This window comes from Ricinus communis, chromosome 2 (genome assembly GCF_019578655.1).
Source record: "Ricinus communis isolate WT05 ecotype wild-type chromosome 2, ASM1957865v1, whole genome shotgun sequence".
Lineage (NCBI taxonomy): Eukaryota > Viridiplantae > Streptophyta > Magnoliopsida > Malpighiales > Euphorbiaceae > Ricinus > Ricinus communis.
The window spans coordinates 5,914,927-5,939,804 of record NC_063257.1 but is presented as its reverse complement, the minus strand read 5'-3'; the positions used below and the strand labels follow the sequence as shown (position 1 = coordinate 5,939,804).

The 24,878-nt window shown below is 33.3% G+C and overlaps 4 protein-coding genes, 2 non-coding genes and 1 pseudogene across 6 annotated transcripts; 4 read left to right on the top strand and 3 right to left on the bottom strand.

The window, feature by feature from the left end:
- Positions 1–210: 210 nt before the first annotated feature.
- Positions 211–3,236, top strand: LOC8263064 (sugar transport protein 5). Its single transcript, XM_002513867.4, has 5 exons — positions 211–551; positions 712–846; positions 1,092–1,411; positions 1,713–2,339; positions 2,561–3,236. The coding sequence occupies exons 2-5, from the start codon at positions 729–731 to the stop codon at positions 2,996–2,998; spliced, it is 1,503 nt and encodes a 500-aa protein (XP_002513913.2). The 5' UTR covers positions 211–551; positions 712–728; the 3' UTR covers positions 2,999–3,236.
- A 1,176-nt stretch (positions 3,237–4,412) lies between these two features.
- Positions 4,413–8,534, top strand: LOC8263065 (sugar transport protein 5). Its single transcript, XM_002513868.4, has 4 exons — positions 4,413–4,667; positions 6,104–6,423; positions 6,940–7,569; positions 7,682–8,534. Exons 1-4 carry the CDS (start codon positions 4,535–4,537, stop codon positions 8,102–8,104), a joined length of 1,506 nt encoding a protein of 501 aa, XP_002513914.2. The 5' UTR covers positions 4,413–4,534; the 3' UTR covers positions 8,105–8,534.
- A 6,100-nt stretch (positions 8,535–14,634) lies between these two features.
- On the bottom strand, positions 14,635–18,732 carry LOC107260853 (annotated as a pseudogene).
- Positions 18,733–20,394: 1,662 nt separating this feature from the next.
- Positions 20,395–21,857, top strand: LOC8263066. The gene is made up of 2 exons (XM_002513869.4): positions 20,395–20,966; positions 21,083–21,857. Exons 1-2 carry the CDS (start codon positions 20,742–20,744, stop codon positions 21,506–21,508), a joined length of 651 nt encoding a protein of 216 aa, XP_002513915.1. The 5' UTR covers positions 20,395–20,741; the 3' UTR covers positions 21,509–21,857.
- Positions 21,858–22,575: 718 nt separating this feature from the next.
- Positions 22,576–22,649, bottom strand: TRNAN-GUU. The gene has a single exon. It is a non-coding gene; the product is annotated as a tRNA-Asn (tRNA).
- A 485-nt stretch (positions 22,650–23,134) lies between these two features.
- Positions 23,135–24,151, top strand: LOC112533946. The gene is made up of 2 exons (XM_025156439.2): positions 23,135–23,712; positions 23,795–24,151. The coding sequence occupies exons 1-2, from the start codon at positions 23,584–23,586 to the stop codon at positions 23,969–23,971; spliced, it is 306 nt and encodes a 101-aa protein (XP_025012207.1). The 5' UTR covers positions 23,135–23,583; the 3' UTR covers positions 23,972–24,151.
- Positions 23,344–23,417, bottom strand: TRNAN-GUU. Its single transcript has one exon. It is a non-coding gene; the product is annotated as a tRNA-Asn (tRNA).
- Positions 24,152–24,878: the final 727 nt, after the last annotated feature.

The following is a 24,878-nucleotide window of genomic DNA, read 5'->3' as shown; positions in this document are numbered from 1 at the left end:
ATTAGATCAGTAGAAAATGCGGTACCAAACGCTTGTCCAACGACCTTGAGGAACAGATCACTTTAATTCTTACATGGCCAAGAAAAGTAGAGAAAGAAATTAAATCCAAGCTAGAGGAGACAAGTGTCTGAACTTGCTCTTAACAGCATTAATCCCAACTAAAAAATTGGTATTTAGCTGGATAGCGTTGCCCACAATCTCAACCAACAAAACTGCCAAAGAAAGATATCCGTAACTTCGGCCATTTCAATCTCTGCCAGACCATAGAATTAATATACCAACTAAAGCATCAATAATCATTTTGACGTGGGTTTGCAGGAGGGAATCAAAGAGATTAGTTAATCTTCTTACCAGCTTAATATCCATGTCCAAAAAAATGAAAGGATGTGGATATTGATTTAAACCTAAATATTCCTTTGTATCCATCATATTCCTTTTCTTTTAATCTTATGCAGTTCATTGCATCAAATCCGTACTGTAACAGTGGGATTTTACTGAATTGGTATTCGGATAAAACTCATAAGAGTGTCACCAACTCCTGACTACGTACGGTAAGGAATATCGAAACTTTTGTTTTTGCGTATATAAATGCTTCAATAATTATTTATATTCGGACTATTCCTCTTTACTTGGTCATCAATTAATTCCATAAATGAAACAAATCTTAAAATAAATGTTCATCGTTATTGAGAGAATCATGTTCGGACTCAGAGAGAAGGAAGGAGAAAATGGCCACGGGAGAAGTTGCTGCTGGCGGGTCTGACAGGCTAACTTTGTCGGGGGTGATTACGGGCATAGTTGCTGCATCTAGTGGCCTCATTTTTGGCTATGACATTGGAATTTCAGGTACTTGACTAGCATATAAAAAAAATGATTTGTTACATAGTCATTATTTATTCTTGATAATTTAGTAGTACTATTTGTGAAATTAATTTAATTATATCAGAAATCTATCATTTGCAAAAACATTTTATCAGTAAAATTCTACTTCTGTACGTATTTTGATGGCATATTGATTAATGAGTCGATGATAATTCATGGTGGAATACATATCAGCTGTTCCTAATATATATGAATCCATCAATTTACAGGAGGTGTAACAACGATGGTACCATTTCTCAAGGAATTCTTCCCAAATGTATTAAGAAAGGCATCAGAAGCCAAAACAGATATGTATTGCGTATATAATAGCCAGGTTTTAACAGCATTCACGTCATCGCTCTACATGGCAGGGTTCGCGTCCTCCCTTTTAGCAAGCCGTCTTATTGCAGCATTGGGCCGCAAGAACATCATAGTGCTAGGTGGCTGCAGTTTCCTTGCTGGTGCTGCCATTAATGGTGCTGCTACCAATATCACCATGCTCATCCTTGGCCGCATGTTACTAGGTTTTGGAGTTGGCTTCACTAATCAGGTTAATAGATATCTCATATTTTGGAATTGGCAGTAGCTCAGATAATTGTAAATGTTACTATTTTTGTATTTTGTCCGAGTTCCTCTGATTCTGTCATTGTTTTTGCAGCCTTTTGTTTGATGTTTGCCTTTGATTCGTTGTATTCTTTGTTTTGTTGCAACATCGTTTCCCTTTTGGTAATATACTTAAAATAGAAATATCATGAAAGTCCTTTAAAACCTCTTTTTGAAACTTACATAAATTGGAGTCGAGAACTTTGAAGTGTTCGATATTTACTAATATTGCAAATTCTGAAATGAAGGCAACTCCTGTTTACCTGTCAGAGGTAGCACCAGCAAAATGGCGGGGTGCTTTCAACACAGGCTTCCAATTCTTTATCGGCACTGGGGTATTAATAGCTGGTTGCATAAACTATGCCTCTGCTAAGCTCAGCTGGGGCTGGCGTCTCTGCCTTGGCCTTGCCATTGTACCTGCAACTACAATGGTAATAGGTGGACTCATTATCTCGGACACTCCAAGCAGCCTGGTGGAACGTGGCAAAATTGAGAAAGCTCGAAAAGCGCTGATCAAGATCCGAGGAAATGACAGTAATATAGATGCTGAGCTTACTGATCTGACGAAGAACAGTGATGCAGCCAAAGCTTCTCAAGAACCTTTTAAGACCGTATTTGAAAGGCAGTATAGGCCTCACCTAGTGATGGCAATTGCTATACCTTTCTTCCAACAAGTAACGGGGATTAACATAATTGCATTTTATGCCCCTGTTCTTTTTCAATCAATTGGCTTTGGAAATGATCCAGCGTTAATGGCAGCTATAATACTTGGATTAGTGACTCTCGCTTCAATTATGGTATCCACTGGCGTAGTTGATCGGTTCGGTAGAAGATTCTTGTTCATAGTTGGAGGGATTCAGATGTTCATTTGTCAGGTATTCTTCCAAGCTCCGACTCGGCCATTATTTTTGTATCTGTGTTAATTGGGCACTCAAACTTCAGTAATTTTCATACTGACATTACGCCGTTGAATGGGTTCAACGTCTGACTATTGTTATCCCAAGTCTCACACAGTATTGGAGATGACTCTAGCACCTATCTGTTGGAAAATCTAATATTCTTATTGATTCTAATTTTATATTGCATTCTTATGAAGGTTGCAATAGCCCTTGTGCTGGCTGCTACAGTAGGCGTTTCAGGCACCAACCCGATCTCCAGGAGCTACGCTTTATTATTACTGTTTTTAATGTGCGTCTATACTGCTGGTTTTGGTTGGTCATGGGGACCTCTAAGCTGGCTAATTCCAAGTGAAATATTCCCAGTGAAACTTCGACCTACAGGCCAGAGCATAAGTGTTGCCGTACATTTCGCCGTCACATTTGTTCTATCACAAACATTTTTGGCGATGCTATGCCACTTTAGATATGGGATATTCATCTTTTATGCTGTTTGGATAGCCATAATGACCATATTTATCGCACTTTTCTTGCTGGAGACGAAAGGAATTCCCATGGATTCAATTAATGGATTGTGGGAGAGTCACTGGTACTGGCGCCGGTTTGCTCAAGGGAAGCTGCCGAAAAACAGCAAATAAGGCTAATTGTCCGGTTTAGGTGGGAGATATCGGACAGCTTGCAATTTTGTTCAGCGACAGGCTAATAGCAAGTCTTAAGGCATTGTTAGACCTTATTTTCATGTTTCTCGGATGTTTCTTTTGGATCTTTTGATAAATTGAACGGGAATTCTTCTATAATTTGTATTATTCATTGTTCCTTGTCAATAAGCATAAAACCGTACGAGATAAATGGTTAGAAGTGGCTGCAATTCGACTATATGATTTTGCTATCTGGTTGAAGTTTAACAGAATGTAAATTTCTATTTTCTAATTCTATATTTGATTGAAATTTATAAAGAATTAATTTTATTTAACAAAAAACAGTACAAAAAAGAAAAAATGATAAAGTCGAAAAGATTTTTGGTGTTATGAAATATATCGATTTATTAATATAAAATTTATTTAATTTTTTTTTATTTTATTAGAATTTAGTTTACCTATAATTAATTATATAAAAATTTGATTTTATAGATTTCTAAATTAATTTTTATTTTATTCAAAGTATATGAACTTTAAATTTATAAATAAATTTTATATATCTTAACTAAACACATTGTAAGATTATTTTTTATACAATTTAGATAAACGAAAATTAAATTTGTTGAAAGATAAAAAATTTTGTTTTATTATATCGAAATTAGAATTTTATGAAAATAATCTTTAGCTAATAATTTGATGGTGGATCTAAATTTTTTTTTCAATTATTAAAGAAGTAATATTATATTTCTATTTTAAATGCATTATAAGTCTTTCCGTTTTTCCAAGGCTAAATGCCTAATCCATGAAAAAAAGAATCCTTTTCTTTTCGTAATTAAAACTTTTATTTAAAGAAGAAGAAGAAGAAAAAGAAAGTAAGAAAGAAAAATAAATAAAAGAGACTAATTACTTTACAAAAAAATTAGTTTCTGTATATTATTTTGGGCTTAATTCCTTCTTCCATATTAAACCAAGTTAAATTTCAAAAGTCATAAACCTACCACAAGTCTACGATGGGGAAATTAGGCATTTTCCTCGCGACCGGCAACCATCAATTATCAGTTTAGTAGAGAAGGATCATATATATATTAATTTACATGAAATTATCATCTTAAACAATGGCCAATAATAAGTTTGTCATCTCTAAGCAACAATAATTTAATTATTAATGATTGATATAGAAACAAAATCAACTGAAAATCACATATAATGAACACTACAGGAAATCTTTGCATAAAAGGACCCAAGAAGACCAATTACACACAGCATTTATACCAAATGTAACCCATGGCAGCTGTATGAAAAATATACGAACTTCATTTTCTTTTTATGCGCCTTTCCTTGTCACACCATTAAAGGCTAGAAAGTGACATATAACTCCTACCACCAATTGCAGTTTTTGTTATAAAAAATATTCCCTTCAATGTGAATTTGACATTGAGAGAGGTAGTTGCTCTACTCATTCTCTCTTTTACTTGAGAGTTTTTATGGTTATCGTTATTATTTTGGTTTTGGAGGAGGAGACAGAAAGAGAAGAAAATGGCCTTGGGAGGTTTTGCCTTCAATGGGCATGATAATAGCTTCAATGGCAAGATAACAGTGTCAGTGTTGATTACGTGCATTATCGCTGCATCCAGTGGCCTCATTTTTGGCTATGACATCGGAATTTCAGGTACTTTTGCATTTCGTTTTATTCTTATGTTCTTCTTCATGATCAGACTTGGAATTAATTCTCTACACTTGGTAGAATTGTGCCAAAAGAGTAATTCGTTTATGGATAGTTTTCCAAATATTTTCTATTTAGAAAATTTCTTGAGGAAGATCTCATGCGTTTCTTAGGTGTTAAAATTTAAAAGCAATGCCACAGGTTCAATATCATTGAGCGTTAGTGTTGATGAATTGAAACTGGAGAAGGATGCAAACTCAATTAGAAACACAAAGATTTGTTTATGGACTGAAATTATAGATTTTGAAAGGTAGAAACATTGGCAGCAAGTAAGAAAGAACTGTTTGTAAAGATTTTGCAAGGTAACTAGAAAGGAGTTCCTAGCTAATTGTTCAAGATGAATAATGACCTCGAGAATTGTAAAGATGGGCTTCTTTTATAGTAGCACTTGCGATAGTACTGGGTAGCCCATAGTTTGGCTAAAAAAGCCTTGCTGATGAGTGTTTCTGCTCAAATTATCTAAGCCAATCTTACTGGCTTCTTCGACTGATTGGGATGTAATTCTATCTTTTATAAAATGGATTATATCTCTTCTTCGTCTGAAAAAAAGAAGTGAAAGAGTCAAGAATAAGATGGACTTAAGAATTAAGTGGGTTTAATCATTAAGTCAAAACTTGATGGCCTAATACTTAGCTTTGGGATTATCTCTCCTTTTTAAATGTAATAATAACTTGCTTTTCATTTTATAGATGAATTTTTTATATACGACACGCTGATATATTAACATGTTAATTATATTTACTATTTAAAAAAATAAAAGTGATGATCCGACCAAATTTAATATATTTGGCTACTTTAGTATTGCAGTCTATTAAAGTTTCTCAAAAATTGGATACTATAGTGACCAATGATGTGGAATTTGAAGAAGTGCTAAGGTGCATAATCGGTCATTACTTTTAAAATAAATAAAATAAGTTTTTTTTTAATTGTAAAAATTAGAGGAGTAATATATAAAGATACTACCTTAAAATATTCATCATTTTATAATTATTCAAATACTTAATATTTTAAATATGTATCTTTCATCAATGGTTGATGAAATAAACTGAAAACTACAAGTTATTTTCGATTAAAAAAAAAAAACTCAGTAAACTTACTTGGACAAGCATCTTTAAAAAAAAAAAAAAAAATTGTCTCTTCAAGCATCCATTATTTGATCGAAGATAGAAATTGTCGTAATGTATAAAAGTGAAATTAAATGTTTATGAAGTTGTTCAATGTCTTGTTTGTACTTGTCGTGGAACGGCAGCCTGAGTTGCAACATTCAGCTGCCTCGTGTAACGGAATATCTTGCAGATGATTTGTCATTTTCGAACTCCTGGTTTGTATAGTACTTACTTACTAAAGTCAATAATTGTAAACGTGAATCCATCGATTTACAGGAGGTGTAACTACAATGGTACCATTTCTCGAGAAATTCTTTCCATCAGTACTGAGGAAGGCATCGGAGGCCAAAACAAATATTTATTGTGTCTATGATAGTCAGGTTTTAACATCCTTCACATCGTCGCTGTACATAGCAGGGTTAGCCGCTTCCCTTGTAGCTAGCCGCGTTACTGCAACATTGGGCCGCAAGAACACCATGGTCCTAGGTGGCTGCGCCTTCCTTGCTGGTGCTGCCATCAATGGTGCTGCTGCCAGCATTGCCATGCTCATCCTAGGCCGTATTTTACTTGGTTTTGGAGTTGGCTTCACTAACCAGGTTAATTAATACTTTCTCAAACTTGTCTAATTACAAAATATGCAAATTGAGTTGAATATTTACGAGCTACAAGGTATGGAACAAGCTTTAATGGCTATTAAACCTGTTTATTGGGTGGGCTGGGACATTTTGAGGCTGAGCTTGCAACTTTTATGTCCATGCAAATCCTGCCCAATTTGAATAGCTGCCATACTTTTCTTTTCTTTAGAAACAAACCAAACCCGACCTAGGACGATACATTATATATGTGAGTGAACTTTTACCATATCAGGTAATTGGACAAACATCAGAGAAAATCACTTCTCAATCTAAAGCGGCCTTTGATGGATGGTACTGCCCTTTAGAGAAAAATGGAAAAAAAAAAAAAATCTATGTTCAAGACAATTTTTGGTAGTTGAGCCGGGCTAGTTAGGCATCCAACCTCACGAACATTTCAATCTGATATGTGAAGCTAGATATTCGGAGTACTATTGAATATATATCAATTTACTAACATCAGATACGTTACAACTGAAGGCAACTCCTATATACCTGTCAGAGGTTGCACCACCAAAATGGCGGGGTGCATTCAACACAGGCTTCCAATTTTTCATAGGCATTGGGGTAGTAACATCTAACTGCATAAATTTTGGCACGGCCAAGCTCAGCTGGGGCTGGCGTCTGTCCCTTGGTCTTGCAATTGTCCCTGCAGCTATAATGACAGTGGGTGCATTCTCAATCTCAGATACTCCTACTAGCCTGGTGGAGCGGGGTAAGCTTGAACAAGCTAGAAAATCTCTGATTAAAGTCAGAGGAAGTGACACTAATGTGGATGCTGAGATTGCTGATCTAATTAAGTCCAGTGAAGTAGCTAAAGCTACCAAGGAAGGATCTTTTATGACCATATTTGAAAGGCAGTATAGGCCTCACCTAGTGTTGTCAATTACTATACCCTTTTTCCAACAAGTAACTGGGATTAACATTATCGCATTTTATGCCCCTGTTCTTTTTCAATCTCTTGGCTTTGGAAATGATTCAGCTCTAATGGCAGCCATAATACTAGGATTAGTTAATCTTGGTTCAATCCTTGTGTCTACTAGTGTGGTTGATCGGTTCGGCCGAAGATTCTTGTTCATAGCTGGAGGAACTCAGATGTTCATTTGTCAGGTATGCTCCTAAACCATTGTTATTCGTCTTAGAACAAGTCTTATTAAAAAATTTTGTTAGACAGTTTAACTTCCTTGATTAATCATTCTATATATGTTGCAATTTTTTGAAGGTTGCATTAGCAGGTGTGCTGGCTGTCACGTCAGGTGTTTCTGGCACTGAGCAAATATCCAAGGGCAATGCAATATTAGTAGTAGTCTTAATGTGCTTATATGCTGCTGGTTTTGGCTGGTCATGGGGACCTTTGAGTTGGCTAATTCCAAGTGAAATATTCCCTACGAAAATTCGACCTACAGGCCAAAGCATTAGTGTTGCTGTAAATTTTGCTACCACATTTGTCCTATCACAAACCTTCTTGACCATGCTATGTCACTTCAAATATGGGATATTCTTATTCTATGCTGGTTGGATTGCCGTGATGACCATATTTGTCGTACTTTTCCTGCCAGAGACGAGAGGAATTCCTCTGGATTTTGTGTATGAAGTATTGGAACAGCATTGGTTCTGGCGCAGGTTCGTTCAAGGTCATCGTTAGGCAAAGCTTCGTTGATGCAGCCAGAGCTTTGTGCATATGCGGTGGACTGATTGCTTGCAGAAGCGTAAGGAATTGTCAGAGCTTATGTTCATGTGTCTGTTTCATTTCATCCTCTAATTAATTGGATTAAATTTGAATATAGTTGTATAGTATCTTTACTGGCTGTTCACTGATCCCAGAAACTATAGTCATGTTATCTATGTTATGAGGTTCTACCAAAACTTGGGACATTGTTTACTTTGTTAACTTAGACAATGGCAAAGTGATTAAAGCCAGTTACAGAAAACGTACAATGTTTTCGTGCTCTAAGTTGTGGAATGGTCCTCAGGTTGGCTTTAGTTCCCGTGGTAGGGCTAGATACAAATGCACAAATTTATCTAGCAGTTTGGTATTTTTTATTTACTTCGGTACCTTTAATTATTTATTTGAAGTTTTTTCTTTAAAAATAAATTTTGATAAAATTCGTGAGAGAAATCAGAAATTTTGACATGTATACCGATCTTTACGAACTATTTTCGACCTTGCATATGCAAAACAACAAGTTAGGATTCTCTAGGTGTGGTACTTGAAAAACCACTATCAAGTTAATATTTAAGGGAGGCAAAGATTATATGTATAGAGACTTATAATTCACAATGACTTTACCTGCCAAGTGCTGTCAATATTTATAGTCTAAGAGGAATAGTTTACCCACGACATATCTCATTTATTATAGAAAATGAATCTTATCTCAAGCAAAACCTTCGGTCCTAAAATAACCACGTAAAAGAATCCTTTCTTATATGTCCAAGGATGAGGCAAGGATGAGGCAGTGTCAAGGTGAAACTCTAACTTCTTCGCTCCTCTGTGGCTGATCTAGAGATCGGTTTTCCTAATAAGGCGATCTCATAAGCCGAGCTAGACTCGCGAGGGGATTTATTTTAACGGACCTGTATCAATTCGTAAATAACATATAAAAAAATAATAAAATATTCAATTAATGATGATAAAGATATTAGACTTTAATTAAAAAAATAGTATGAGATTAACACTTTGTCAATCACTTATAGAGATAGCTTTGTGAAAAAGTTTTTTGATTAATAGTTACGAGTCCATGTTTATATACTTTTATTAATTGTTATTATATTATTACATTTTAGTAGTTATTTTAAATAAGATAAAATGTATTGCAGTTATTTTAATATAATACTCATTAAGTTTTGTTTAATCCATTTTATATAAGAATAGATAAAATTTTATTTTTTATTTAGTCTTTTTCAATTTTATTTTACGTTGTTCTTTAGCCGTGGCTAATGATTTTAGTATTATCTTTTACTTTCAACCACAGTATAATTAGGAAATACGAGCATAAGTTGCACTGTTAATCAAAATTTTCTTCTTGAGGATCCTAGCTAGGTATCAATTCAAGGTCGAAGGACATTGATTCTTGTCATTAAAAGAAAAATGTAATTCTATATGGTTAACCCTCAAGGTGCAAATACGTCATTTCATCATTCGGCCTAAGCTTAAATTGGCTCACTGTGAAGGGGGTCCTTCTTTTCTAAAGGAAATGGGTTGTAGGCATGGCCTCTGTTAACAATTTTAGGATTGTGATTGGAACCTTATAGCTATCCAAATGTCCACCATGCGAAGAGGATTGTTTTAGCGGATGCTCATATATGCCCCCATTGACATTCAATTAAGCTCCAATCAAGCAAACCATAATATTGGCTGATAGTTTTTTAAGTCTAGAAATTTGAAAACAAAAGCCAAATCATTAAACCACACCAACAATAATCTACTGAAGAAAATGTTAATAAATAACATCAACAAACAATCCAATAAATTTTTTCTTAATAATGGTATTGATACATATTCATTTGAATTAAGAAATGCATGCGAAGTAAGAAATGCGCCTCCTATTATAGAATTCGGTTGACATATCTCACGTAAATTCTTCACTTTCGAAAATATAGAAAGACATGATTTCTAATGTAAAGGACAGGATCTCCACTACTCTTAAGCATGATTATTCCTTGAAGCAAATCCTATAAATACAAAAGAGATGCATCCACTTCATGTAACTTAATCACAATTTTCTATATATTTTCTTAAGCTCAAATACTCACTGACTTAACATCGAAATGATCTCTAGACATAAAGCCTGATCCATTTCTACTTCCTTTTATTTTGCAAGCATTCAGTGAATCTATTCTTATAAGTCGACATCAGGTATCATCGCATATGGATCTCCTTTTCTTTTGATAGCATTATAAATGAATACTTTGCTAGATCTTACAATAAGATATTTATGCTATCATAAGCTATTCAAGCTAAAAGCCAATTTAGCATACCTGTCAATGGCCGCTTCAGCATCAGTGCAGCTGGCTACTTAATCAAAGAAGAGTTCTGGAATTGTGAAGCAATAGTATTAATACAAATGTAATATGGACATGTTTTTTTTAATTCTTCATAAAAGCAAAATCGTGTTTTTGCTCAATTAAAAGTCGGTGTTTTGATCAGATAAAATGTATGTGCTAATAATTAATAATAGGGTAAGTGCCAAGATGTTGATGCCTTGGCATTAAATAACACAGTAGGCTAAATCAAGTTGGATCCTTGAACTGTTATACTTAACAAAAATATGTGTGTTTCTCTTGGTATACAGTTTCATTTTCAAATTATAAAGCTTAAGGTGATGATGATGACGATGGTTACTCGATACCAGCAATATTGGAAGGTGAAGTTGCAGGTTTAAAAGTTACACCCAACCAATTCATACCTAACTTGGGCCACTTTTTTTTCCCCTATTTATTAGGTCCATCTCCTTAATTCCTCATAATTATCATAATAAGTACTCAATGTTAGATGGGACGAATTCTACACTAAAAATATACAATTTAATTCCCCTTGAACCTTCCAAACACCGGGGGACTATTCTTCTAAGTATTTCGGATCGCAAAAATATTGTATCATATCAGCCATTCTGATGTGTTTACTTTAACTTAATTTAATAGTGATAATAGATTCTAGTTGTTTAATTCGTCTATTTTTTTTATATGAGCCGATCTATAGGCATATATATATTTATAATTTTCTCATGTTTTTCCTTGCAAGTTATAACGCAAATTTAATAATAAAATTATTAATGGTCATCACTAAAACCACTATCAACAGTTTCATCATTTCACTACCTTAGCACGTGAGGTGTTGTTGTTTGAACATTTTCAGATATTAAATTAGATGTGGATTTGAATTAAATGTTTCTGTGATGCTGCTAGCTCTTCCTAAACCATAAAGCAACATATGTTACCCAACTGTTTCCAAGCTTGCAATTGTCTTATCCAAAACTCTCTACTATATGTCCATTAGTTTGATTTTCTTTTAGAAGATAGTTATTTATTTGCTAAAGGAAATTCGACATTGTTTGGATCGAAAAATTTTAAAATTTATAAATTTAATTAAAATTTATAAATTTAAAAAAAATTTATCATTTGAATTAAATATAAAAATCAATAAATTTTTGTTAAAAGTTAAAGATACTTTTGGAATAAGATAAATTTATTAGGGACAATATTAGAATAAAAATGTATTATAACAGTCCATCATTATTTTAAAATGGTGTATTTTGCACTCTCTCACTCTTATATAGATGGAAATTAATACCGTATAAAGTGAAAAAAATTTAGAGAATGAGAGATTTATCAAAATTCATATGAGACCACCTTTTTTTACTTCCTAAACAATGGGTTTAAGCTAGATCTATAGATTTTATAAAATTATTCATATAAAATCCCTCAGTTCTAACAATCTCTTCAATTCTTTTTTTCTTAAAAAAATAACTTCAACTTTTTCTTCTTATAAAAGTATAACGAAATTTTGAATTTGTTTTGCATTTCCATATAATTGTTAGATCTGTAATTAACTGGGAGCCCTTAAAATTTTGTTTTTTTTAAAGACAACTTAGACTCCAAAACCATATATAACAATATTGATTCAAACCCCCACTTATATAACATCATGTAAAAGATATTTCGGATTTATTAAATATACTCACTCCATTCTATACTACTTATCACCTTTTAGTAGTTCACTTAAATTAAAAAATATATATATTTCATAGGCTTAATTATAAGAAAATTTAGCTAAATTAAATAAATTTTAATTACATTTATTCTAACATAAGGATAAAATAGAAAAAAAAAAATTAATGTTGCATAGGATATATAAAAGTGATAGATAATTAAAATTTTTTTAATTTCAAAAAGAAAAGACAATTAATATAAAATGGAGAGAGTAATTCCTCTTATTGACGAATAGATACTTAGTGAGGTTTCCCAAAGCAAAATAAGCCATTTTATATATTTTAGTTACATGAGGAGTAAAAAAATAAAGAAAATAAGTACAAACTGGAGTTACAATTAATTCTCAATTTTGAAGTTTAATCATTAATAGGAATTTAAATTACTAATAAATGAAAATCCTGATTTAATTGCATTGATCGCAAGGGCTATGAAGGGATTAAATTTGAATTTATGTTGGAGTGCAGACTGAGGAAATTATTGCCTATACTATGTAATCTTTTTATATTTCATCAGCTTCACACTGAAATTTGAAAATGTGGGCTATGAAATTGTTGACCAAATATAACGGTACTGAAAATGCAAAGTCTAAGAACACTGAAGGCAAAATGAGACACCAATAACGGCTCTTACCAACCACAGGACCACTCTCCCTTGACCCTTGTATATGGTGGTGGTATTATTGATTTTTCTATGCTGAAGCTTAAGTTTCGTTTTTCTTTTTCTTTTTTCTTTTTTCCTTTTTCAAGAATCATGTACCGCAGCTAATTCGTGTATACTCCCAATTTTACATCCTTAATCTGATCGATATTGAGATTCAGAAGGAAAAAGAAAAGAATATTTCTTTCACAGTTTGCCATCAATCTTGGAAATCTGACAACAAGAAGGTGAGCAAACCCTATTTATCAACTGGAACAAAATTAGGGTTTGGTTATGCTTCCTTTTCGTGCACGTCACCGGGTTGAATTTGAGTTCTTACCCACTATACCCTTTGAATAGTTGCATGCAAAAGATATATCTGATGGTTTTGGATGGAACAGTAAAGTTTAGATAGATTCCTAACCCTTTGACTAGTGATGCATGACGAGTTAATAGTAGCAGGAGCAACTTATCAATTATATATAATATATATTGAGAAGACTTGTCTAGTTATTAAATTGACATTAATTCTGATTCCAGTCACTGCGGCCATTTATTGTGGTCTACTAAATGCGAATTGCAAATACAATTTTATATGCTTTCAAAGCACAAACCACCATTGTCATTCAAATGGTAGGTGGTTTGCTTTCCGCTATAAATTTTCCAGTTTGATAATTGTAGCTATTACCTTCTTTCTTAACAGTTCTTTTAAAGCAAAAATCAGTATAGATATATGCCCCTGTAATTCCTCAGAGAAAATGAATCAGTCGAAATACATGTGAAATTTACCCAAATCCTAACTCGCCTTTTGTTAAAAGAGAACGTGTAAAGCAAATTTTGTTTTGCATTTTATAAAAAATTAAGCAGCATATATTAATCCTACTACTGGTTGATCTCAAAATTTTAGAAATACACAAGTCTCTTTTTAATTAATACGAGAATAGTATTATGTGTCAAATTTATCCTAAAACGTGCAATCAAGGAAATTTCAGGCGGTAACGTGCCGTCATTTTCTTAAGAAAGTTGGAAAAAAATAAACAGGGAGTTGGAATTAAGCAACTCGCCCGTTCAACGATCTTGAACTTTCATGAAGGTTCCGTTCAAATTAAGCATAAAACAGGATAATTACAATTTACATCAATTTTTACACTTAAATTTTTAATTTAATTCGATTCAATTATTTCTTCAATTTAGTCAGCTTAGAAATTATGAGAATGGCATGTTGTAAGAATAATCCATCTTTGAATGACTGAAATATAATATGCTAATTCTTCAATAATGAATGTGACTAAATTGAAATATAACAAAATTTTAATAATTAAAATGAATCAAACTAAAAACTTTTGATTAAATTAAATTGTTGATACAATGTATAAGAACAAGGGTTTTTCCTATATAAAGGGAAGGTTGTCTGCATAATATTGTCTATAGCATCTGGTATGGGACGATTTTATTTTCTTTTCCTATACAAATAGCTAACCCCTAATTAATAAAAATAATAAAAGAGGAGACGAGCTAGAGGATTGTTATTTTATTAAGGGAAACGATCTCAGATATCCCGACCTTTAACCGTTTTTGCGAATCTACCCTCACCTTTAAAACGTATCAGTTTGGTCCACCATGTTTGCATCTTATATCATTTCTACCCACTCGCGTTTTGGCGTGTGCCACTAATGACATGGCGTCCACATAGCTCTACATGTTTGTCTACGTGGCTGAGGACATTGAAGTACCTCAAAACTTACCGTTTTCTCCCCAATTCTATCCCCAATTCTAATTTCTAGAGTTTACAATTACAATACAACTAATAACTTCCAACAACACCAATTGCTAAATAGCCAGAATAGCAGGATTAATAGGTGGGTTAGGTCCAAACACTACATTAGCTATAGTAATGACGTCGAGATTCTGACTGCTCAAACCAGCAAAAGCTACTGCATTCGTCTTTGCAAGATTGAACTGGAAGTGAATCAGACCAATTGCAAACATGAAAACATATCCTGGGTATAGCACTTTTGAGACTAATCGATTAGGGTTTGATGTAACAAAGCCGACATAAAGAGTTCCTTCAATGACGACAAGAATTTCTGTTGCTCGAGGGTGAGTGTGCGGAGGGTTTAAGCCACCATTTGCTGCATAGTCAAGACGAGCAAGAGAAATACCAAGTGTATTAAGGCCTGCAATTTGATCGACATTTAAGAGAGTGACATTTACACCATTTTGGTTTGCAGTATCTCTTGGGATGTTTAATCCAGAAAAAGAAGTCTTCAGCTACGGTAAGATTTGGATTCTTGCAAAATTTCCCATTAACAAACACTGCAGCATTTAGTTAACAAATAAACCCTAGAAATTGTAAACCCTAGAAATTAGAATTGGAAAAAGAATTGGGGAAATGTTAGGACGAAACGGTGAGTTTTGAGGTCCTTCATTATGCTCAGCCACATAGACAAACATGTGGAGCCACGTGTGGACGCCGTGTCATTACTGGCACACGCCAAAATACGGGTGGGTAGGAATGATATAAGACGCAAACATGGTGGACCAAATTGATACGTTTTAAAAGTGAGGGTAGATTCACAAAAATGGTTAAAGGTTGGGGTATCTGGGATCGTTTTTCCTTTTATTAATCATAAAGAAAAAGAAACACTAGTCTCTTTAATTGTTTTGTCGAGTAAATAATATTTTATCATGTGGTCTCATATATATTCAATTACATAGTTTTCTTAATTCCTCTAAGATTTAAGTTTGATAGAAAATGTTAAGATATTCCAGCATTAATGACATTTAAAAATGAGACAATTGAACTTAACTCAATGCCTCAACTATTGGTAATAAACAAATCAGATAATATGTATTAAGCTTAAAAGGACCACCATTAATAATGAAACCATATTACGTCATTAGACCAGTAGCTAAGTCTCTTCTCACTTATCATAGTAATGACTACAATTAATTCATTTTTAATACGTCATCAGCTTTAAAAGGTTTGGATAATATTGAAGTAGAAAGAAAAGAAAATACAATGAGAAGTAATGAACTGTACTGGTATGGAGAGGGGATGGCTTCGTGGCAAGCATATGAATATATAAGTGCCTCTTTATGGCGAAACAAAATAAAAAGAAATAACCATCAATCCTGACTGTAATCTGCCATCCTAACTGCCCAGGTTTCTACAGTTCGAATAGAGAAAGATAGGACCCACGTAATAGATCTTCTACACCTAAAAGTGACCCCACTCAACATAACTATACTTGATCAACAACATAAATAAATTAAATTAATGTATTGTTGCAGTGAATTGGTTGATGATGATCTATGGATACATAAATGATTTTCCATAGATGGGAGGAAATCGTACCTTTGCTAGGGAGATATAGTTTTCTCGGCCCCTTCTCTTTTTCTTCTGTTGGTATGGCATTTAAGTGACACTACCAAAACTTCTACCAATATGATAAACATGGAAACTGTATAATTTTATGATCATCGTGAAGCAATTATTAGATTAATTGTATACGATATTTAACACTCCAAATCTTTTTCAATTAGCCTTCATTTATTTTTAAGATGGTAAAATTTAAAGGTTAAAACTGTAGTCGGATCTCAATTATAGAACTAATTTTCATTATTGAAAATAAGGTGTAAGGTCACTAACATTTTATTAAAAGACTTCCAGTATATGCAGGTATGACCAACCCGATTGTCGCTTCAGAACGTAATGTACAATTCAATGCACTTGTTAAGTTAATTTTTGCTGTCAACAATAGTCCCACTTAATTAATGGTGATAAATAAGTAGATTTTTCCATGTTACAGACCTATATGCATGCTATGGAAATGAGAGGAATTATGATAAAGAGAGATGAAGAAAAACATAAATGAAAGGAAGAAGAGGTGGGTTGGGAGCATTTAACAGAAGGGAAGATGTTGAAGAAAGCGAGGTGTTGGTGCTTCAATTCAATTGAATGGTCATACTTGAAGTCTGCATTTAAGTGAATTCAAGATGAATTAATGAAGGTAGGTAGGCATTCTTGAACCCCTTTCTTTTCTCTATCCATGCTTTTAATACATTTTGGTCCCTATTATCTGTTCAATTTAGTGTTAGATTTTCCTAATATAGTTGTATTGTTATTTTTCATTCTTCTTCTCTTAGTTTCCAGCAAATTCAGTGTTTAACTATGGTGGTTATGTACGTAAATGACCCAGAAAATGCCCAAGGTTTCTAAAGAACAAACTCTTTTTTTTTTTTTTTTTTTTTTTGTGTGTGTGTCATACTCCTTCGATTACTAGCAATGAAATAGGTTGATAATTTATGTGATCTTGAGTTGTTGTCTGTTTTTAAGGGGCCCCTCAGCAAATTTATATTCGGTTGTTGAAATTCGGCTAAGTACACAACTTATATGCACATGCTAGATCTTTTATCAAATTAAGTAACTTACTCTAAATATAATTCAATGACTTTGGCCTTTCCTTTTCAGCTTTAAATTCTCATTTGACTGCCCTTCATCATCCTCATGCATGGTTGAATTGAAAGTAAAACTATGGGGAAAGGGGAGAAGAACAATATTAGGTCGATAGACCAATTTTAATCCTCGTTTTTATAACAAGGACAAAGAAATTAATTTATTATACCCGATACAATATTCATAAATATATTAATCAATATAAGTTCTTTTAATCATGACAGACGTTCTTTAACTAATTTTTTAATTAAAAAAAAAGAAAGAAAGAACAAGCGTGTCAAAGAGTTGCATACTATTCAAAACTAATCAGCTTTACTTAGCTCGATAATTAGTTGAAAGAAAAAAACCCTAAAAGATCGTGATTCCATGACAAATACACTAAAACCACAAAGATCATTTTTGTTTTTCTTTTCCCTGTTGAAACAAAAAAAAAAAATGCAGCAGCTTAAGCATAGCAAAATGCATATTCTAGATGCAGTAGAATCTAGAACGCATCATTGCAGAAAGGGCAAGACCAGAGGCGCATGACCCCAGCAAGAAATCTGCATTCAAGACATAGATATATACTATCTGCTTAGGCACAATCAAGATGTTGCGCAGAAAGGATTAAAATGACCCCATGGAACAGGAACAACAATTAATATTGATACATATCACCTGATCAGCCCTGCCCTGGATTTATTCCTTTAAAACTTGATCACTCATAACTCCATATAAAACCAAACGCGACATATCCTATTAACAATTAAATCAAAAAATCGTCGTAAATCATGATCATTCATAACTCCCCAAATTATATGATTCAATTCAAGTTCTAGTGATACGAACTCGAACCGGATACGTTCAAACACCAAGATAAGTAATGTTGAGAAAATCAAACTGATAAACGCTCTCCCTATTTAAGAGGAAGCACCCTTACCAATAAGTTCGAATTTGTCGTCCCAAAATCTTGAAAGTTTGCAATTAATTATGGAACTAACAAAATTAGCAATAGAACTATTAAGCCCTTTAGTTATAAATAGATGAAGAATGTTCAAACAACTCAAGAAACTAATAAAAAGTTAATTGATTGATCAAACATGTAGATGTGAAACCAAATAAAACAAGTTAATTTAATCTCAAGAAATTCAATAAGGAACACTTTAAGGAATAAGAGTTAATAACTCAAATAAAACTTCATTCAGAAATGTATATTGATCTTATGTGCTTTAGCCGAAATACATAGCTCTATTTATAGAGTCTTGAAATGATTCTAATCCTAAAAAGGACTAAGAGATAAGCAATAAAGAATCAAACCCTAAAAAACTTCTAATGTGCGGCTGCCTCCTTCTCTAAGCATAAGTGGTGACTGCCCTAGGGTTAGGTGAGACATCTAATGCTTCTAGAAACCTTAGGAAAACCTGTTGACTTTAATCCTTGATCTTTGACCTTGACTTTGTTCCATGACCAGAAGTTTAAGCTTCATTAATAGCAATTAATGTCACTATCTTCAAGGTGTTGTTATCTTCATTAAAAGCACCATCATTAGCCATCTTCAAAACATGCTCCAAGTAAGAATTTAAGGCTTGCTTGAACTTTTTACTCATTGCTTGTGTCATTGGTCCTCCATAGGCTAGTGGATTCATGCTAGTTGACTTAGATGCATCCTTGATTGCATCACCTAGGAAAGATGAATGCAAGCATTCATCAATAAACCCCTATAAGTATATGCTTAATTATTTAGAGCCATGACATCGTATGAAGTCATGGTTATTTGAGTAATTAATAACACGTACCATTCTTTTTAAATTACTTTTCTTGGTCAAAGCAGAATTTTAATAATAAAAAATAATTAATATCTTTTTTGGGTTAAAATAAGAGGCTTTTAATTTCTGAAAGTTTGGGTGAAGGGATTAAATTGAGAAGAGAAGAGGAAATAATTAAAAGGGGAGAGAGATATTAATAAATTTGAGCACTTGAAACATGGGTTGTTGATTTTATAGCTGAGAAGGGTGTTGAGAGCTTTAAAAGCTTTTCTGGAGAGGAGTGATTAATTGGGTGCAATTCATGGGATGGTTTTTGTGTTTAATATATGTAGCTGAGGCGGGTGTTGAAAGCTTTTAAAGTGTTAGTTCTTTTGAGTGCTCTAATTGCGGAAGTTGGAGTTTTGATCTTTTTATAGATCGCACCCTCCTAATCTTGTGACTCAAGACCAACAAAGGACCACAAATGAACTTTTGAACCAAACGAACCCTAACCTCTATTACCTCTATTTTAATAAATAAAACATGGTTTATTATATTCTTGAATGAATAAGAAAAGATAATATGACTATTTTAGTGAATCTAAACCATAATTATCATATTCAAATTAATTAAGTTATAACAATATATCACAACCGCTACTAATACTGTGATTAAAATATTCTTATATTATTAAGCCTAGTTTTATGTATATATAACTTTAATTTTCTATTTATAAATTAACGTATCAATTCCACCACACCTCCATGCCATTGCTTCTCTCATAAACATAATTAACTTCTTCAAAACCCAAATATCCATATACCCAAAATCAAATTAAATACCCGAATACAAACATAGCTAAGTTTAAATGGTGCTATGAAACTTTGGGGATTCTTCTGGTGCAAAAGTTCATTTTGGCCCTTTTATGGCCTTGGGATACAAGTTCAGGAGCCAAAATGAACTTTTGTCTTTTAAAGATCTATAAAAGCATTCAAGAGCTGCTTCAACTGTATACAGACTCTCCACATTTAATGTTTCTCTTCCCATACACCTCTCCCTTTCCCCTTCTCTCACCGCCTCTAATTAAATTAGTAGTACCAACAACAACTAATATGGCTTCTAGGTTTCAGCTTCTACCTTTTTGGCTTGGCTTCCTTCTAACTTTAGACTCTATAAATCAATTTGTAACAACAAACGAGCAATAATAAGTTTTTATGATAATCAATCTAGCATCATGATATATAAAGAAAAACAAAAAGTACTATTTTTACTGCATTCGTGCATTTTCTAGAGATCATTCAACATATGTGAATGAGGCCTATGGTCTATAGGAATTTCTTAATTCATTTGAGGCTCAATGGGTCATGAGTTATATATTAGATGATTGTCATTTTTTATATTCCTTATAAAGGTGGAATCTCACCTAATGTAAAAATGAGATTTGAACTAAGACCTTCACCTTTCAAATTTTTGATGACAATGAAGAGAGTTGATATTTGTATATAGAAGCCTCAGGGATCAGCTTGGAGCTGTGTAGTAATTGAAGAGCCAACTTGGATAGCAAGTCATATATATATGTAGGGCCTTTGCCTTCAAAACTGCCCTATAAGATTCTGCTTTGCAGTAATGTGACTGACCATACAGCAGCCTAACTCAGCCTATATAACTACCCGTAACATTTCACCTTAGAGATCATTCAAGTACACAAGCAATAGCAGTAGCCAGTGAAAGAGATATAGTGGAGAATTGAAGGTATGGTTTCCCTTCAAGCTGCAGCCACCTCTCCAAATAGAAGAGAGACAATTATCTCGGAGGTTGATAATTCATCAAAGAAGAGAAAGTGGGATGAGCCACAAACTTATGGGACTTTTGAGAAAAGATCAAAGCCACCTAATCAAAACACAAAACCCATCTTTGAAATTGAGCTACAACTCGAGACTCCGCTGCCTTTGGAGTGGCAACAGTGCCTCGATATTCAGGTATGACAAATATATATTTACATATATATAAATTCACTTAAGTTTCAGAAGAATCACAATTTACAAAGATTACTCCATCTATAATATATAAGCGTGTTATCTTCTACTGCATGTAGTCGGGGGAGATACACTTCTACAATACAAGGACCAAGAAAAGAACATCAAGGGATCCAAGGAGAAGTCCAGAGCCACCAAGTCCTGGCCATATGAGCTTAGACCTTGAGCTACACCTGCAGCCATGTGAGTCGCAAAGGAAAAACAATGCAAACGACCATAGTCTTGCTAGCTCCATACAAGGTTTTGGCGATTTGTTCATGGATTCTAGTAAAGAAGACAAGAGTTCTGAAGGCACTATTAAGCGATGTCCATCTTGGATAGTTGAAGGGGATCAAGAAGAGATGGTAGCGACTGTATGCACGAGGTGCCATATGTTGGTGATGCTTTGCAAGTCATCTCCTGCCTGCCCTAACTGCAAATTCATGCACCCACCAGACCAGAGCCCTCCTAAGCTATTCAAGCAAAGGTTTAGCCTCTTGTGCTAGCAAGCTAGTGAGTCAAGAATCGATCAAAAACCCCAGTCCCCTTTCATCTGATCATATAGCAAGGTTAGAATTCGTCAAGTGATCTTGATTCTTGATCAAGGTGTTAATTAATTTACCTTAAATTCCATATTTAAATCAAAAGCAAAAAAAGCTGCCGAAAAAGAGAGAGATAGAATGAGGAATGTGGGGTTAACTAACTTTGTATCATGGACTAACTTAGTGAGATTTAGCATAGGCGTACTCCAACATTATGCACTACCATATAAAGATGCTTATCAAGATATCATGTAACTATATATCCATCCCAGAAATCAAGTAAAAATAAATAAATTCTACCATTAATTATCAACTAAATCTAGTATTGCATTTTATTGAGATAAATCCTATAAAGTTTTATGGGATTTATTTTCAAATTCAAAATTTATGCATTTAATTGAAGTAAAAATCTATTTAAAATTACATATGATTAAATTTGTAAAATAAGTTATAATTAAACTAAATTTTGAAATAGATGAATTTTTAAATAAATATAACATTAGTAAATTAATATATTTTATAAAATTTAAATATTATTTTTTAATTTTTTAATATTTCATTTTATTTTCTCTCATATCTTCTCTCTATAATTTCTTTTATTGTAATTCATTCTAAACACAATATTCATTCATTTGAAATGAATTGTACAATTATTATTTGATATACTGAATATAAAAGAAAAACATTTTTAAATAACCCTTCTTTGCAGCTATTTAAAACACCAAAAACTCCCATCTATTTATATCATCATCTAATCCTACAGGATTTCCCAAAAAAGGAAAAAAAAAATCCGTTTAAAACACCAAAACTCCCATCCTTTTACCTACAGGACTTCCCAAAAAAAAGACTAAAATTATAGTCCTAGAGGTTCTCCTATATGCTGAAACAAGCGAATGCCAGGTAAATGATCGTGTTGATATCATATGTAAATGTTGTAAGACAAGGCAATTTGTTGTAATTCCATGTCGAATAGCTGTAAAAAATGTACTGATAATAACCATGTACAATACGATGAAAAATGAAAATACAAACGCTAGAAGGAGGGCTTGAACCTCCGACCTTGTGGTTAACAGCCACACGCTCTAGCCAACTGAGCTATTCCAGCAATGCATAATAATGCACACTTTGAAACATAATAATAATATAGAATGTTGTTTCAAGCTAATAAAACACCACAATAATAATAATATAAACAATATATCATTTGAGCTGAAACTGATTCTTTATTTTTTATTTATTTCATTATTATTTGAGGATTTTAATAAAAAGTTGTCATGATTTGATCATTTTAATTGGAGCTTATTACTCGTATCACTTATTTGATATGATTATATTGGTTGTATCAGAAAATTTAAAAATTATATATTTTTTAATCTATAAAGTTAAGAGGTTCGATCAGGAAAAAAATAAATAAAAACTTATATTTATAATTGTGATATTTCTAGTATAATTATATGAGATACACTAGTTAGACTCGTTGTAAAAAAGAAACCAAAAGTCAATGTAACCTACATTTCTTCAACTAAATGTCATATATATCCAAAATATATATAAATGTATCATATGGATAAACTTCAAGAAGCTGCTATAATGTAATGTATATTAAGAGGTAGAATTCATATATATAAATGTATAATATGGATAAGCTTCAAAAATACAATATGTCTATAAATAAAATTAGCTTAGGTGTATAGAATACCGGGATCATAGTATAATTACTGGAATTTTAAGGGGTGAAAAGAGAGCTAGAAGGAGGGCTTGTATTTAAGGGTGAAAAGAGTGAAAAAAGAAAATTTAATCGCTAGAAGGGGGGCTTGAACCTCCGACCTTGTGGTTAACAGCCACACGCTCTAACCAACTGAGCTATTCCAGCTGGATATCCATTTTCAAATATCCACATATATATATTGTTGCCTCCAACATTTTTGACCTTTTCCAAATATTTTATATACATATGACACTGTTCCCTCCAACATTTTTGAAACGCGAAAGCATATATAATCAGGGGCTGATTTCAATTCGAAAAACTCAAGAGAGAAATGGAGATGACAGACGAAGCTGCAAGATCGGAAATAACACGTCGCTGTGCCAAAGCTGCCTTTCTGCTTCATTCACTGAAATCGTCCCCAAATCGCCACTCAAAGACCTCAATCAACGGTGAAGACGAGGTTTAAATTCACACTCTTCTCTCTAAGATTGAATTAATTTCCGAAAAATCTCATGTCTGATTCGATTGAAATTAATTTGCAGGAGATGGATCTAATGGTGAAACAAATCGGAGACTTGAAAATGAAATTGGCGAGGGAGCGAACTAAGAATAAGAGAATCAAGCTTTGCGGGTTAATGGAGGTGATTCTTCAGGTCATGATGCTGTTGTGCTTCTCTACTCTACTTTTGGTGCTCGCTTTCAATTCTCCGTCAAATTGATCATGTCCTCTGTTTTTGCTCCCCGCAAAGGTTACATTGCTGTCGAGAAAACCAAAGCTCCGATTCTTTAATTGGTAGCTATTGTTCCTTTTTACGGGTTATTGGACTAAACAATGAAAAGACTAATCTTTGAGATAAAAATAAAATTGTTAAAGTCAAAAGGTCGGCTTTTTGTTTTTCTTTGCCAGTTGCATGTGGGGTTTGGCAATTTGCGATGTGCTTTCGGTCTGTCTATGCTCCGGGAGTCTTATTGAAGATCAAAGTCTACCCTTTTAAGAAAACAGAGTGTTCGGTTGTACAATTAACCGTTTCTAAAAGATACAATTTTGGTACAAAAAGATAATACTCCTATCTTGTGATTTTACTAATGTTTTGTCCGAAACTGAGACTCACTTTTGAGTCGCTGATTACCGGGCCAATGTTTTAAAGAAACCAAGGAAAGAGTTTTATCACTTTACTCGACTAGTTCGTTTGGACATGAAGCTTGCTAATTCTAGCTTTCAAGTTAAAAGCATGAGGCTTCTTGGCAGCTATTGCCATTTAGAGGTTTCGAAAGAGAAATTGTAGCTCTTCTGATAGAGTTGAGCCAAACTGAGAAAAACGGCCTTTTACTTATTTAAGTGCAGGAATCAATCAGCTTTCTATAGTCGAGAGAACATAATAAAATAAAGTTCAATGTCTACATGCATCTAAAGCTTAAAAGCAATCGAGCTGCTACTTTCCCTTGACTAATTGTAGGTACTTTATATTAAACCTTGTCCTGATGCTCAAGTTACTTGGCTCCATAAAAAACATGCTTCTGAAAATATTTTAGCCAACTAATAGAAGTATAGTGGAGAGAACGAAGCACCAAAGGTCAAGGTTTTGTAACCAGTAGTCATGTTTGTCAAGAAAAAACCAAAATTTT

Coding starts and splice junctions, on each gene's coding strand:
- LOC8263064 (XM_002513867.4), top strand. CDS start 729: ATGGCCACGGGAGAAGTTGCTGCTGGCGGGTCTGACAGGCTAACTTTG. Junction 847..1,091: donor CTATGACATTGGAATTTCAG/GTACTTGACTAG, acceptor ATCAATTTACAG/GAGGTGTAACAACGATGGTA. Junction 1,412..1,712: donor GAGTTGGCTTCACTAATCAG/GTTAATAGATAT, acceptor TCTGAAATGAAG/GCAACTCCTGTTTACCTGTC.
- LOC8263065 (XM_002513868.4), top strand. CDS start 4,535: ATGGCCTTGGGAGGTTTTGCCTTCAATGGGCATGATAATAGCTTCAAT. Junction 4,668..6,103: donor CTATGACATCGGAATTTCAG/GTACTTTTGCAT, acceptor ATCGATTTACAG/GAGGTGTAACTACAATGGTA. Junction 6,424..6,939: donor GAGTTGGCTTCACTAACCAG/GTTAATTAATAC, acceptor TTACAACTGAAG/GCAACTCCTATATACCTGTC.
- LOC8263066 (XM_002513869.4), top strand. CDS start 20,742: ATGGTTTCCCTTCAAGCTGCAGCCACCTCTCCAAATAGAAGAGAGACA. Junction 20,967..21,082: donor AACAGTGCCTCGATATTCAG/GTATGACAAATA, acceptor TACTGCATGTAG/TCGGGGGAGATACACTTCTA.
- LOC112533946 (XM_025156439.2), top strand. CDS start 23,584: ATGGAGATGACAGACGAAGCTGCAAGATCGGAAATAACACGTCGCTGT. Junction 23,713..23,794: donor CAATCAACGGTGAAGACGAG/GTTTAAATTCAC, acceptor ATTAATTTGCAG/GAGATGGATCTAATGGTGAA.